Source organism: Amphiprion ocellaris, chromosome 1 (genome assembly GCF_022539595.1).
Source record: "Amphiprion ocellaris isolate individual 3 ecotype Okinawa chromosome 1, ASM2253959v1, whole genome shotgun sequence".
NCBI classification, from domain to species: Eukaryota; Metazoa; Chordata; class Actinopteri; family Pomacentridae; genus Amphiprion; species Amphiprion ocellaris.
This window is the reverse complement of record NC_072766.1, coordinates 6717648-6734404: the sequence shown is the minus strand read 5'-3', so window position 1 is coordinate 6734404 and position 16757 is coordinate 6717648. Positions and strand designations below refer to the sequence as shown.

At 42.5% G+C, this 16757-nt stretch overlaps 1 protein-coding gene across 4 annotated transcripts in view; it reads left to right on the top strand.

Moving 5' to 3' along the window:
- Positions 1–947: 947 nt before the first annotated feature.
- pcdh17 (protocadherin 17) overlaps positions 948–16757 on the top strand; it is a 62676-nt gene continuing 46866 nt past the window's right edge. For 2 of the 4 annotated variants that reach the window (XM_055009562.1, XM_023289520.3), the window contains exons 1-2: positions 949–1683; positions 2412–5207. In XM_055009562.1, the coding sequence (XP_054865537.1) occupies positions 2712–5207 (2496 nt within the window). In that variant the 5' untranslated portion in view covers positions 949–1683; positions 2412–2711. Of the gene's footprint in view, positions 1684–2411; positions 5208–16757 lie in introns of all 4 variants that reach the window. The other 2 variants (XM_055009567.1, XM_023290310.3) reach the window with 2 other exon arrangements.

The following is a 16757-nucleotide window of genomic DNA, read 5'->3' as shown; positions in this document are numbered from 1 at the left end:
CTGAACATTTCAGCTCAGCTTCCACTAGGAAAAAACTCTTTAAAGGAGTATTTCATTTGGTTCTTCTATTTGAAGCAGGAACTCAAGGTGAAATCAAGTTTTTCAACAATATATTTTTATAGGTATGAGATTAGGTGAGATCTCATTGTTGCTTCCAGTACCTGCTGCAATCATCAATTCCAAATCTCTTATAATTTCCCATCACACAATTACCTGGGTAGGCTATTTAGAACTTTTAATTACATAGAGAAATGTTTAACACAATTACTGCTGCTTCTCAGGTGGCACAGTGCACCTGCATAGTAATGCAGGATTGTTACATGGATGCTCTATTCAGGCACTGGTGCAGAGATGGATTTTTATTTATTTATTTATTCATGCATTTTTGTGCCATAGAAATTCAAATTTAAGTCTCTGAAGCAGATTGCATACACTGTCCAGTGAGTCAGGTGAACACTTTTGCACTTATGTATCTAAGAATCTAATTTATGTTCCTTTTTTACATTTTTCTTTTTATGAATACACTTGAATGAATTTCAAAATAATAGGAGGGAATTCAGTCAGTTAATCAGTGAATTCCATCTCCACTGTGTTTGAACCTGTTGTGTGCCTTTTTTTTTTTTTTTTTTTTGGATGGTCCAACTGAAATTTTAAACCTGCTCCAACCAGCCAACCCCCCACCCACCCTCTCGCCAACCATCCAACCAAGCAAGCGACCCCTCCAACACATCTGTCAGTAAGCGTGCTCGACGCACCGTTTCCTTTATTGTAAACAACAATGAAGTGTGATATTTGAAAAAAGACAGCCTCCGCCACCGGTGAACTGCGAGCCACCAATCATTTGTAGTCTGTACCCAAAGCGGCTTTTGAATCCCTCCTTCTCTTCCCACCTCTTCAAATTCATTGGCTGCCGGAGGAGCAGCGACAATGTTTAATGCACCATGCGGTGTCCGGAGTTCAGTCAGTGAGAGAAAGCGCTTCTCTGTGCTTAGGGCTGTGTTACGTGCGGGAAATAGTAAATAACGACTCTGCGCGTATATGCGAAGTAAAAATCACCCGTTTTCCCACCCTGACAGCTACAAGGAAAAGGAGAAGACAGAATGCGGCATTGTTGCTGACCAACCTCCGCTGTCTCTCTCTTGTGTGGACTTTGACGAGGACGTCGGGACAAGGACAAAAATGCCACTACGGGAATCAGTAACTCTCGGACGAGGAGAGGGACAGAAAAAAATCATCTTTTAAAAAAAAAATCACTTTGGATCTACCTTTTTAAAATGACTATTATTTTACTGCAACACATCTGGATTTTTTTTTTCTTTTTTAAATCATAAAGCTGAACAGTTTCTCCTGACGAACGGTGACTCACTGCAGGCAGAAGGCGAGCCGCTGCATTCTAATCAGACAGCGGAGAGGACTTCAGCTCATTGACATTACAGTCATACTTTTCTGGAGCACTTTTTTTTTTATTTCCACTGCGCTGCACTGTAGCCTGCGTGTGCACATCGGAGGGCTTGTGGCATTTTTCTCCCGCACACGGAGACAGGAGAGAAGGGTTGGTTTTTACCTATGCTGAAGTAAGGGGATGAAACTCTCCCTGAACCCTGCTGGAACTGACTGTTTTCCTCTCTCTTTTTTTGTCCTGTTTATTTTTCGGACTATCATCCCAGCAGTTTCTGTCCTTTGGTAAGTTTAAATATTTGTCCTTCTTCCAAGCCGTTTGTTATTTCACATGCGTCCCTGTGCATGCGGATGCAACAGCTTCTTCCAAGGACCGTTGAATCTCTCGCAGAGAGAGACAGAGAAAGAAAGCATCAGTGGAGAGAGAATTACACGGCTGTGCTGAGATGTTGGCAGCTCATTTTCTGAATTTTTATAAGGCTCATTTTAAATATCCGGATTATGCGGATTTGTTAATGCGTGTAAGAGGCTCATTTTATACACACTTATTCAAATAGCCGCCACAATAGGCCATCTCCAGTTGTACGCCTACAGTGGTACCACATCATTAAAGTTGCCCTATTGCAGTTTCCCCATAATGTGTGAATGTACCATTGTCAAGCCCGAGTCAGGTACAGTGCAAGTGCACATTAGAGATGGATTAAAAAAAACTGCATTCAGTCGTGGCTGTAATAGTGCATGTGGTAAATAAGCTACATGGGGAATCATTATTTGCTCCGTGTATCTGGGCTGCGCCGAGCGCCTTCCCAAGGTTAACTAATTGACAAGCGTCCCCCATAATTGTGGAGATGAATTACACATGAGCCCTGTTTCATTTTTGGCTCGGAGGTGGATCTGATTTCTTCCTGGCAGAATGGACAGTGTAGCTCACTCTGTTTTCTTATTTGAATTAACACGTATACATTATAACACATGCATTTTTTTCTCCTTCCCCTTTTTTTTCCCCTTCTTAGGTGGCATGAGTGAACACTTACAATGACTATTCTGTTCGGAGACTGGATTGCGATTATTGCTCAGATGAGTCTGGGTGCTCAGCTGAATATAAATTAGGTGTTCAGCACCACAGATTGCTCGCAGAGGAAGAGAGCGACAAAGCAAAGACAATCCACAAAGACAAATGTCAAGGCCTCACATGATGAACAGGACTCTTTATTTAATCCCGAATAATAGAAATACCAAATTTGAACAAGATATCAACAGGTCAACGGAGGCGTAAACACAACACAGACTGTAGCAGCTTTTACTGAGTGGAGATGTATCTTTCGATTTTCTTTTTCCTGCTCTTGTGGGCTCAAGCCCTGACATTGAAAAACTTGAATTACTCTGTCCCGGAGGAACAGGGTCCGGGGACGGTGATTGGGAACATTGCCAAAGATGCCAGACTTGGGCTCGAACAAACTGGGCAGGGAGGACAGGGTAAGAAAGCCAACTTCAGGGTCCTGGAGAACTCAGCCCCGCATCTCATCGACGTGGACCCCCAAAGCGGACTGCTGTACACAAAGCAGCGCATCGACAGGGAAACATTGTGTAAGAGAAACCCCAAGTGCCAGCTCTCCATGGAGGTGTTTGCCAATGACAAGGAGATATGTATGATCAAAATAGATATTCAGGACATTAACGACAACTCACCTACGTTCCCTTCTGATCAGATTGATATTGACATTTCAGAAAATGCAGTGCCAGGAACACGCTTTCCCCTGACCAGCGCGCATGACCCAGATGCAGGAGAAAACGGCCTGAAAACCTATCAAATAACACGCGATGACTACAATCTCTTTTCCTTGGAGGTAAAATCCCGCGGGGACGGGACTAAATTCCCAGAATTAGTTATCCAACGACCACTGGACCGAGAAGAGCGAAGCCATCACACTCTTATTTTATCAGCTACTGATGGTGGGGAATATCCTCGGTCAGGTACCATGCAGATAAATGTCAAAGTTATTGATTCTAATGATAACAGCCCCGTATTTGATCAGTCCTCGTATGTTGTGGAAATTCCTGAAAATTCGCCTCCTGGTAAAGTATTGATTGATTTAAATGCCACTGATCCTGATGAGGGCAACAATGGACAAGTAGTCTATTCTTTTAGTGGCTATGCCCCAGAGAGAATCCGGGAGCTCTTCTCCATAGATTCCAGAACAGGGGTCATAAAGATTCAGGGTGAAATTGACTACGAAGAGAGCCCGGTTATTGAGATTGACGTCCAGGCAAAGGATCTGGGTCCCAATCCAATCCCAGGCCATTGTAAAGTCAGTGTTAAAGTGCTTGACAGGAATGATAACTGGCCATCTATAGGCTTTGTGTCTGTGAGACAGGGAGCCATCAGTGAGGCAGCACCTCCAGGCACTGTCATTGCTCTCGTCCGTGTCACAGACAAGGACTCAGGCAGGAATGGGCAGCTTCAGTGCAGAGTGCTGGGTAATGTCCCTTTCAAACTTGAGGAGAACTATGACAACTTCTACACAGTGGTGACAGACAGGCCTTTGGACAGGGAAGTGCAGGATGAGTACAATGTCACCATTGTCGCCAAAGACAATGGCATTCCTCCTCTAAACTCCACAAAATCCTTCACCGTAAAAATTCTGGATGAGAATGACAATGTTCCTCGCTTTACCAAGTCAGTCTACCTTCTTCAGATCCCAGAGAACAACATCCCTGGAGAGTACCTAGGCTCAGTTCTGGCACATGACCCAGACCTCGGCCAGAATGGCACAGTGTACTACAGCATAATCAACTCCAATGTGAGTGGGGGAGATGTCAACACCTATGTTAATGTGAATGCTGCTAATGGAGCCATCTATGCTGTGAGATCTTTTAACTATGAGCAAATAAAGTACTTTGACTTTAAGGTTCTTGCTAAAGATGCAGGGTCTCCACACCTAGAGAGCAATGCCACGGTGCGCATCAGTGTTCTGGACGTCAATGACAACATCCCTGTTATAGTTTTGCCACTTCTGCAGAATGATACAGCCGAAATCCACGTTCCACGCAATGTTGGTGTGGGCTACATTGTTACCACGGTGAAGGCCGTGGATAATGACTACGGCGAGAGTGGGAGACTCACCTATGAGATCTCAGATGGCAATGAGGAGCACCTCTTTGAGATTGATCCAGTGACTGGAGATGTGCGAACAGCCCACCCGTTCTGGGACGACGTGAGCCCCATTGTGGAGCTGATCATTCGCGTATCGGACCACGGCAAGCCGACTCTGACCGCTGCCGCCAGACTCATCATCAAGGCCTCCAACGGACGCCCTCCTGATGGACTGCCACACATGAAAGACAATCAGAACTGGGACATGTCTCTACCTCTTATTGTAACCCTGAGCATCATATCCATAATGCTCCTGGCCGCCATGGTGACCATAGCTATCAAGTGCAAGCGGGAAAACAAGGAGATTCGTACTTATAACTGTCGCATTGCAGAGTACTCGCACCCTCAGCTGGGGAAAGGCAAGAAGAAGAAGATTAACAAGAACGACATCATGCTGGTGCAGAGCGAGGTGGAGGAGCGGGATGCCATGAATGTGATGAATGTGGTAAGCAGCCCTTCCTTGGCCACCTCTCCCATGTACTTTGACTACCAGACACGCCTGCCACTCAGCTCACCAAGGTCAGAGGTCATGTACCTCAAGCCCACTGCCAATAACCTCAGCGTGCCCCAAGGCCACGTGGGATGCCACACCAGCTTCACAGGCCCAGTCACCAGCACTACAGACACACCTACTAACCGCATGTCCATCATACAGGTAAGAGAAATTGCACTTTTCTCCTTCACTGTTGTGCCACCGCTTGCACGTCACAACCCTCAGAAAGCTCCCATTTTCTCTATCAGCATTTGACCTTTTTTTTTGTAAAATGAAAGAAAAAAGAAGACAAGGACAGGCAGAGGCAGAGAGGCCCAGGAGCACTGAGAGAAAGAGAAGAAAGGGAGGGGTGAGCATTAGAAGGATTAAACAGTCATTCTGGTGCTCTCATAGAACAGAGCCAGTGACATCAACACAAATCAGTTGTGCTTGAAATATGTCACAGCAGGCTTTTGAAATCAGTTTATAGTAGAAAATTTTCACTAATCACTCAGTGACTGACATTTCATTCCTCTGGAAGAAAGAATTTAGCCTGTGGCAGAGTTTCAAGCAGGTATATGCTACTAATAGGACCGGTTGTTTTTATCGCCAGTGAATCTGTTACTTATCCACTTGATTAATCGATTAGTTGTGTTGTTAAAATGTCAGAAAATGGTGAAAAATGTGTATCAGTGTTTCCCAAAGCTTAAGATGACATCCTTGAATGTCTTGTTTCTAGGAACTTTACTTAAATCCATTCAATTGATAATCAAAGTAGTTGATTAATTTAATAATTGACGGATAATTCATTAATCAAATAATTATTGAAGCTCTAATTTTAAAACTGTCCAACCATTCCACAGATGTTTTCATTATTTATTAAAAATTATTTATACCTGTATATTACATTAATACACATCTACAGTAAAATTATTCCAAGCAGTGCCTGGTGCTTGCTTGGTATGCCATGTTATTCTATGACTGTTCATGGTTTATTCTTGCGACTTTAATTCCTAGAGATTAGTAGATTGTACTTATTTTCACGGCTACTTTATAGGTCTTTGTGTGGAGTACTTTGCTGTATAAGCCTCTAAACGTGATAACTTCTCTGTGTCTTTGGCCTTAAGCCCATTAAAAGTCTGTCGTGTCAGACAAGGATTAAAGTCTGCATAAGACAGTGGTATGTAGCACTGTGGATAATGGGCAGAGTTAGCCCTCATTGTTTTGTTTACTTTTTTTCCAGTCTGTTTCTGTCAGATGTTTCTTTATGTTAAATGGGAGTTTCTTCCCCCTCACTGGCGCCAAATGCTTTCTTATAGGGGGCGTAGTCTGGTTTCTCTTGATAGTGCTGTATGGTCTTGACGCTGTAATGTAAAATTGTCCAAGATGAAAAATGTTATGATTTTTATGATCTACTTTATAAATTAACTAGTACTGAATTGAAATAACAGACACAAATTTAATGTTCCGTGTATAATGTGGTGACCGTAACAAAGACTCTACAGCAACTTTTATTTTTGTTCTATCTTTGACCTCTTATTTTTGAGAGGGACATTCTTTCCACTTCCATCCCGATGGACTTTAACTATAGTGTCAAGTGCTCTGCTATCTGTTGTGTCCCACTATTTTCACTGGATGTGGATGTGACTGTTATCAGATGTGACGTGTTCCCACCAGGGAGGAAGGCCACTGTCTGTTGTTCTCAGTCTTAGCCCTGTTTCTATTATGAACCAGCTGCACAGGGCAAAGGTCAGCACAAAAGACCGTTAAGGCTTCCTCATCAGAGGGACAAAATAATTGCTGGTGCATTCTGCCGGCTCTTTCTCTGCTAATGCAGTGACGATGAATTGGACCGTGTGAAGCCGCCGTGCACCCATTTTGTGCACTTCCTTTTCTCCTCTCCCTTCAGACCGTCAAAGGGAACACAAGCAGGAGCAGGAACAACACATTCCTTAGTGTCTTGTTTACAGAGGGTCCCCTTGACGCATCAGGCGTGCAGGGTGCTATATTGTATTATTCAACAGAAACCTGTGTCGAGGGAGATGGCCTGAGGCATTAAGTTTCTTCAGAAGCTGTACAGAGGCATATCACTTTCCTCCCTCCTCTCCACTCCATCCTCCTCTCTCCGTTCGTGTGGACAGTAAGTAACCTGAGTCAGGAGAGTGGCTATGGGAAAAATATCAGGAAACAAAGACAGAATTCCCCACCCATCGATCCCAAGGCCTTTCAGCCCATCTGTCACTACAGTTGCCACAGAGGAGAGGCTAAATAGGAAAAATAAATAAAGAGATGGATAAAGTGGGAGAGCATGTCGCCTGCCCAGTCAGTTTTACAAGGGCACCTTAGAGTGCTGCTGTCTTCATCTGCACCTAGTAGAGTCACTGTAGTTGTCTGCAACTCCTAGTCTTTCTCCATGCTGCCGCTGGCCTCTAATGATGTTTTATAGTGGTGCACTGGCAGACAGACTGGGCTTGGTCTCTAGCTGGGAGAGAGGAATAATATGAACATATCAGCAGAGCTCTGCTGCCCTTATCATTGTCACCACCATGCCAGCAACTGGCCCAGTGGAGAGCTTCATTTCATTTGTAAAGAGAATTCCTGGGATAAGGAGATGGATGATACGTAATGATGCCTAATTCCGCTTAAGGCGTTGAAGGGAATTACTTAGTGTGGAATCAAGGTTAAAACCAATCTGCAGTCGAATTCCTCAGTGCTCAGGAAGGAGGGATTGCAGTAATTCGCTCCACAGAGTTAGCCTGCGCCCACTCTGTCTTGATTACGTTTTAGGATTTTGTTGCACATTATGTTTAGCTTCAGCAGTGGTGCCAAGTTGTGGCCCACTGACTGGTTGAGACGTGCCTCTGCTGCTTTCTTGCAGCTTTTCAAGAATCTGACCTCATTGCGAACAAACATTCTGAGATTCCTGTGCCATTACTTTCAAATGGCCCATAATTTATCATACTGATTTGTTTTGATAAGTTTTGAGTGTTGTAATTTGATTCACCATAAAACTCTAATTAAAAAGCAGCCTGTCTCACTGGGATACTGTCTATGTTAATAAGGTGCAAGTGGTGCAAAGGCAAAGAGGGTGTCTGCAAGGCTTTAATGGCTGCCTTTAGGTGGCGGCATTCTGCCTTGTGTACGGTCGCATTGAGATGAGGTTGGCAAGGAGAAAAGGGGCTCCAGTCTCTGCTGACTTGACATTGTCAGTTGGTTAGAAGCCTCCTGTGGCTCTCTAATGAAAAAATATCCACATCAATACAGGAAATGTAGTATCTTTCTTCTGGATTGATCAGTCTCACAGTATTTTGCTCTAATTGTTATGAATGCAAATCACTGAATTTATCAAGACACAGTTAGTGATATATAAAATTTGCTAAATTTCACTACGTATATATTTGAAAAAAACATTTTAACAGCTTAAAATCAGCACCAGTTTTGGAATGGTTTCTCAAAAATGACTGGTAGCCGTAATCCTATTCAGTGAATTTAAAGATTGCTGAAAAAAGCTTTTAAGAGGTGTGACTGTGATCATTTAAGCAGCGTGTAGACTGTACAGGAGAGACAATTTTCACTCCTTTGATCTGTTTAGGTTGAGCATATGCATGCCAACAATATAGCTGGAGCAGATGTTGAAAATGGATGCTTCGAGGAATGGTCTTACTCTGCATAATTTAGGGAGATTGTGTGTGTGGATGTGTGTGTGGATGTGGGTGTAACGTCATTGTGTATTCCAGGCATGTGATTTAAGCCTTTAGCTGGCAGACTCCGTGACAGAGCCCCTCTCTTTTATGAGCGTGACAATCTTGCATTTGTCCGAACCTTGAAACACCCTTCCTCCAAGAGACGCACACACTTGCACACACAAACACACAGATGCACATGTAACCGGGCTTGGGCTGTTTTTGAGGATTCCACCGAAAAGTCTTATCAAAGCCTCCTCTGTATATTGTATTGAAATTGCTCCCACACTTCAGTGGCCACTGAGGCAATGAATAGTAAAGCACTCTTTATTTCATTTCTCTTCCTTCATCTTTAGATAACTGCTTTCCTCTGGAGCTTTCTGTGGAACAAGTTTGGTAGACCTGTATATATTGAAACCTGCTTGCAGAGAGGATTGAGCAGCTCAGCAAGTAGGAGCACAAACAGGCATTTATAGGAAATGGGGGGACAGTTCAAAAAACCATTTGTAATTTGTGTACATTTGTACCCCAGCTGAGCTTCTGAGTCACTAGGCCAGATTTATTTTATTTGCGCTTGTGAGTGCATAAAAAAATCTGTTTGCCTTGGGGTATGTCTTCATATTTCCACAAATAAACCTGCTGCTACTGTACATAACACTACATGCCGAAATTCTGAATTATTAATAGGCAGTTTTATTTTTCTTCATCTCCCCCAAAGCTCATAGATAGATACAGCTGAGAGGAAGTGTAGTCAGACCACAAAGTGTTGCTCTAGGGAACGCCAGTAAATTATGTTATCTCTGTTTAAACAAAACTGATAAATTTGGCATTGAGTGTGTTGTTTATTAGCTCCTGTTACTGGTACTTTATTGGTGGTATTTGCAGAGATTCTTGTTTCAGTACACATGCATCACAGTGTCTTGAAGCTGTAGCAGCTGTGTAACACAGCAGAAAACAGCAGCTATATTTGCATCCTCTGTCATTAATAAATCATAACGTTTAACAAATCAGAGGAAAGCGGAAGATGTCACGATAAACATCAGAGGTCTCTGGCTACACATTTGTGAACATGGGCGGAAGAGGAGGGCAGAATACAGGTTAGGTGGGAAACAGAAGCTACTTACTTACTGATACAAGAAGAATCTGAGAATTCATCTACTTGCCCTGGGTCTGATTGCATTGTGAGGCAGCATGAGAGAAAGTAGAGATGAGTGGAGTAACCTCTCAAAGCCTGCTCTTTTTTTCCCACTCCCCCCATGGCAATGACATTATCAAGTTTTAGAAGAGATAAAAATTAAGGAAATTTGTTCTGGTGGTAATGCGCACCACCAATGTCTTTATCTTCCCACTCACTTTTTTTTTTTACTATTTGGCAAGTATTTTCATGCAAAACACTGAACAGACTGAGACTAAAAACTCAATCGTGCAATTGTTCAAAGATGTATGCGGCTAATAGTTCATTACATATATAGATATTCTGAGAAAAAAATTCTTGAAATTTCAGGAAGTGAATGTTTTATTTATTGCGAGTTTTCAAAAAATTGAACTAACCCACTTAATAATTGAAATGTAGGCCCCTGACTATGCTTACAACTACACACAATTTCCCCATGTAACTTGAAGCAAACTCCAGTAGAGTCAGACAGTAGACAGAAATGTGTATATATAAGGACAATAATGTATGTAAAGAGTGTATTAGTTTCATTTGTCAGCCACTAGGAGTCTGTTCAGCCAGCTGTTTTGTATTCATATGTACATAGCACTTAGCTGTGTTTGCGTAACTTCATTATTTTAACAGACCTCCCAAGCTGACATCGCAGGGTAACAAAGGAATTCTATTTGTCGTAAGTGTAGAGAAAGAGACAGGATATGAGAACACAAGTTGACCTCCGTGATAGCCAGATTGGCCGGACACATTAAACCAATTTACTTGGCTCAGTAGGAAGCAGCCTATTGGAGATGACATGGGCATGATAATAAGACTGTGGCTTGTCAGGAGACATTCGCTCTTGTGCTATTGCGTTTTTGTGTATGCCTCGATGTCTGTGTGATAAAGGGGAAGTGGATGATCAGGACTCCTCTTCCTAATTCACTGACGCCGGATCTTGAGAACATCATGTCATTCGGTTTAGTAGCCAGGGCTGTCAATTTGCTTGGTTTGCTTTCCATAGGCAGGCTGGCAAGTCCTATGAGCTTTATTAATCACTTGCCTGTTGTATTTTTACAAAGCTACCGTGCCCACAACTGCTCTTACTTTTGTCAACTGTCATTTTAGCTCCTTTGTGGCTATTTTCCTGTGCGACAATGTGACTTGTTTTTCCTGACCCTGTTGATATAACCAGTTGCCCGTATATCTGTTGCCCTGCAGGTGCACTCCTACGCTGGATGGATCTGTATGTTTTGTACCTGACCATCCTTCTACTGTAATGTATTTTCTTTTTAATAGCAACTCTTGCAATACAAAAAGAAAAAGAAGATTCTGACAAAAGCCCCAAAAAATCTGTGCATGCCCCCAGATGCCTTAGTGCTGCTGGCATTGTGCTCAAACAAGTCAGGCACAAGGGGCCAACCTAGCATTAACAGAGGTCGCAAAAACAAGAGAACAAAACATAACCTTCACAGTGGAGGAATCCAAGATTCAGCGACCATGTGTCTGCATGAGTGTGTGCGTACATGAACTCACACTCGCGCACCCGTGCTACCACCAGCTGTGCTCTGAAGCACCGGTCTTGCTGGTTCCCTCAGATTGGAATGGGCTTCCCTGTCGGGGCCGCCTGCCCCCTGAAGGCTCTTGGATCCCTCCTGGGGTCTTTAGACTTCAAGCAGCAGGGTGCCGGAGCTGCAGCAATAGATGGGCATAGATAGGAGTGACCACACACTGATGTGCAGCAAAATGCACAGCCCACAGAAGGCTGCATAGGTGTGCGTGGTATGGCGATGTGTTCTTTTAGCTGGCAGCAGTCGGGTCTCCTTGCTGTAAATCAAACACTTTCAAAGTCAAACAAAGTAGAACTCGCTCTGTTGTGTCTTGGCACCGGTCCAGCCTCAGAGAGCTTTTATTTCTGCCACATCTTCCTTCACTGTGCCCCCTAGGCATGTGCTGTAGAAACAACACGCAGCTCAAAGAATGAGTTATGTGAATCTGTTCTCACCTTCTATCTCATTAGTATAAGAGAAATGATTTATCCCTCTCTGCCTGAATCTCTCTCTCCTTGTCCTTGCCTTTTACAGTTCAGCACTTCTTCAGCTCCATCAGTAATATGATTAATTGATTGGAGGGATATACCATGAATACCATCTCATTTACTTTAATTTCACCTAACTACGTGTCAAAACAAGCCGTAATAAAATGACTTCTTCTCTCTAGTCACCGGAGTACGTTACAGTCGCCCAATCAGGAAATTGCAATTTTGCGTTTGCAATTTGAGCAGTATTTTTCTAAGCACTGTAACCCTGCCAGTGTGTGTTTGTGTTTGAGAAAGTCTGACACTCTAATAGAAGAGATCCCACTGTCTCCTCTGTTCCTGCTTATATCTATAGCACAGTTTGAAATCTGACTCCCATGTCTAAAGCCCTGTGTGTGTCTGAGGGGAATTGACAGCCGCTGTGTTTTGCAGTGGCTGTTATGTGTTTGCGGCAACAGAGGCGAATGAGTCGGCACTCTCAGATGTTATTGCCTAAACAAAAGGCCCGCTAAGTGGTGGGCACACAAGATTTGTCGTCAAACGTTGACTGTGTCTGCTCTTCGGGGTAGCAGTGGCAACGCCGAGTGCTAATGGCGTATTGAAAATGGTATATTTGGCCGGTCTCATCTTTTTCTATTGTACTACACAGATGTACTCAATTGGCCCCTCACTGGGTTTATGTCTTAGAGAGAAATCTTTTTGGGGCCTTTAGCATTCAGATCAATTGCTGGTTTGCTCTGTTTGTTATTGATTTTTGCTCTGTTTGGTACTGAAATACTGTTTTTCATTATCTATTGCTCTGAGCATTGTTTAGTAAAAAAAGAACTAGTGCCTGCTCTCTCTTTCCGGCTTTCCCCTGCACTTGCTGCGACTCTCGCTTTCGGATTCCCTTTTCTTTCTTTCTGCTCCTGTCATCTCAGATAAGCGTTGCAATTGCTCATGTTACTGACGACCCAAGCCAAATTCATAATGATGAGATTATCTTGTCAACAGTACAGGGTGTATATGTCTACTGTATTGATCTGTGCGCAGTCTTAATAAATAAAGTACCACGATGGAAGCGTTGGCTCAATGATAACTCTGAACAGATCTTGCTATTTATACACTCTCAACACTGCTCAGATGATGAATGGAACTTTTTCCTTTTTCCTCCTGTTTCTTTTTTACTCCTGTCTCTCCTCTCCTCTCCTCTCCTCTCCTCTCCTCTCCTCTCCTCTCCTCTCCTCTCCTCTCCTCTCCTCTCCTCTCCTCTCCTCTCCTCTCCTCTCCTCTCCTCTCCTCTCCTCTCCTCTCCTCTCCTCCTCTCCTCTCTTCTCTCCTCTCCTCTGAGGTCACGTCGACATGCTGAGTCGATGTACTCCCAGATGGAGAGACATGGGTGCTGCTGTGGGAGGAACGAGTCAAATAGACTGCAAGGGAGGTAGAGTGGGGAGGAAACAAATTATCAGCGCTGGAGCCAGGGCCTGTGTGTGTGTCTGTGTGTGTCTGTGTATGTGTATGTGTGTTCGTGTGTGTGTGTGTCTCTTTAAATGACTGAGGTTTGAAGGGGAGTTTATCTATGCATTTGAAGAGAAGGTCAGCAGGGTTTAGAGCCTGAGATTATGTGTGATTGTTTCTTCTGTGGGCTAGCTGATTAATGCTAAATCTGGTCTGACAGATTCTTAATGCACCATAGACACACTTAAAAGAGACGGAAAGGAACTGCCGTCCAACCAAGCGTTATCCCAAAGCCTTTTCTGTCAGCCTTTACCCAGGTGTACGGACAATATCCTTCCTGTCTTCCATTCCTTCTTTTTCTGGCTCACGCTCCGCTAAGACACCCCACCCCCAATGACCTGATACATATACAGTAGATAGGTCACCTTGAAGTGAAACATAGCCCATCTGCTGCGTGTGTGTCGGGTTTGTGTGTGTACAGCAACAGAGAGGGAGAACCCAGGTGTGTGTATGTGCACTTGTGCATGTATTGATATTAGACATATGAGCGCATTCTGCGTCTGTATTTGTGTGTTTATATATCCGTGTCTGGCCTCGGGCTTTGGGGAAATATCTAAAATCCTTTCATCCACAGAATGGCTCTTCCTCCATCAATTCAAACGGAATAATTTTGTTCTTTAATGTTTCTGTTCACAAGCTCACAGCTTTCTTGTTAACCTGCCAACTAGGCCACAATTTGTGTATAGTTTGTTTCAAGATGAAATTATTAAAAGCTTGTTTTTTTTTTCATTTTTTCTTAGTAATACTTAATACATGTACAAGAAAAGAGGACCTAATAACATCGGTTGGAAATGCTAAAGTGTAAGCGCGCTAAACTCGCATGCTGGCTCACCATAAATGACAAGCATGATTATAGAGATATTACCCCAGTCTTTGAAGGATACAGACTTTGGTTGTGTTTATTTTATGAACGCCTCTTTGCATTCTGATTTGTTTTAATCACGTTTTTGCATTCTGTGGTCAGCACTTGCACAAGCCTCATTATCGGAACAGCGAAAGCATTGTAGATATTACAAAACAATTCAATTTTCTTCTTTAATCTTGATTTTGCATTATAATTGCTGCTTTTATTGGAAGCAGAATTACATATTAAGTATTCAGTAATGCCTCAATTAGATTGTGTGCATAGTGAAACCTAGTTAAAAAAATAAAAATAAAACTATATGAGTAGTTTTACAGGGCATTTCAAGTAAACCCAAGTGTTGCCATCAGCTGGACAAAGACACACTAACAAGACATTCTCTGGTTATACAGAAAATGACTAGGAACATGTTATTTCAGTCTCCTTTGTGTGGAATTGAAGGAACTAGTTTAGCATTTTTGGAAATATAGTTATTTGCTTCCTTGCTAAGAGTTAGAGGATAGTATACCACTCTTAAATATTAAACTGTATATCTGAGAGTAATGTAAATATGACAAACTCCTTCTGTTGGCATGTCTTAAAGGTACCATGTGTCGCAATTTCCATGCATTAATTCCTTGGGTTGCAATTTCCATACATTAATTCAAGTTTTATTGCCAGTGCATGAATGTAACTTGGAAAATGAGACCTTACCTGACTTTTTCCTTTGCCTGTGACACCCTGTGGACCTTTTTCTATGTAAATAACTTGGGATGATGTGAATTTATGCTGTATCTCAAGTGCCACCTCAGCTCTTCTACAGCGCCAACAGTGTAAAACCTTCTCTAACAGGAGCTTAGAAGTGGATTCTACCAACGTCATCAAATGGCTAAAAAAAAAAAAAAAAAAAAACAGTATTATAAATGTGACCAATGTTCGGAGAGTGGGTCAATATCAGCAGGGCATTGGACTCATGGAGGCACATAAAACATAGTCATGCATAACCAGTCTTCACACTGTATTTTAGCATGTAGCTTTAACAGTCTCATCTATTGACAGGATGCTGGTTAGACCTATTAACTAGTAAGTGACACTTTGTTTTCACATTCAGCGTTGTTTGTCACATCACTGTTTTGCCCAATGCCCAGGATGCTCACTTACACCCACCTTCGAGCATGAGTAAGTAAATAACAGTAACTTAATAAAAACTCATGTCATTAATAAAAAGGATGTAATGTCATTTGCTATATCTAGACATCTATATCTGAACTATTTCTCGGCTGAAATAAAGTCACATTGGAGTCTGATTGTTACACTAAGGTTCATATTAGATGCACTCAGAAAGAACGTGAGTGTATCTACCAAGATGTTCAAATTATTGCTTTAATGTGTTGTTTGAAGTCGAGGCTGCTTGTTCAGTTGTTCTGCTACGTCTATGCTAGTACTAATTATATTGAGTAACATGCATAACCTCTGTAGGTACAGTGTGTCACCTCTGAACAGCTTTGGATTTTTGGGCTGAGTTGGCTTGGGATTAATGAGGGCAAAAGAAGGTCAGTGCTGACTCAAGACTCCAGTTAACCGCACAGCTATTGTAACTATTGATGAGTAGGTACTGAATGATTAGGAGCTCACACACCAAGATCATATCCTGCAACCTTTCTTCTCTTTAATGCTCTCCTCATAGTTTCAAAGGTGTATAAATGATTAAACATCAAGTAGATTTCTCTCCTTCCCATTCCTCATTCACTTTCCCCCCAAAGTTTACATGTTTTCCTTTATCAATAATCATAAGACGGCTCCCAGCTGTAAGCTACACAGGCCAGCTGGTTAAATGTGTCTACACAAAATGTCTCAAGTAGTGAGGGGAAAACAACACTGCTCTTTTAGAGAGCTGGCAAACTGCTGCGTTAGGAGTTTTGTGTGTTGGAATAAATATCTATGCCAAAAGCTACATTTATCATTTACTCCTGGGGCTAAACTGCCACAGATGTGGATTGTCTTGATAGGAGTACAAACACACTGTGTTGTCTCGCCCCTCCTCTTCAGTGCAGAAAAGTTTAATCTGAGTTGTGTTCAGAGATGGCAGCAGAGACTGAATTGGCTGCTGAATTGTAGTCAGTGGTGTTTATAAAAGATAATGCTGGTAGGAGCTGCAGACATACAAAATTAATAGTGCAGATGATAACTGCGAATATAACAAGGTCTGTAATTTTTGAGTAAGCAAAATCTTTCTTGCCCTTTTTAACTGTGGACCAGTTGTGAAAACAGAAGGACGTCACAACTTGTTCTAGTCAGATTCTTTTTGGTCCGGAGGACTGTGATTTACAACAATTTTATTTCATGTTCAGGTCCTGTGTAATTATTTTTGTTGACTGCCAGTGCCTGAACAGACTGCCTCATTAAATTGCACTGCACTAAGGTGAGACTGCACTTAATAACACTGGCTCAGTAATAACATATACATATATATACACACATACCCACAGTCAGCTGTTCACACATTTATGCAATTACATATACAGAC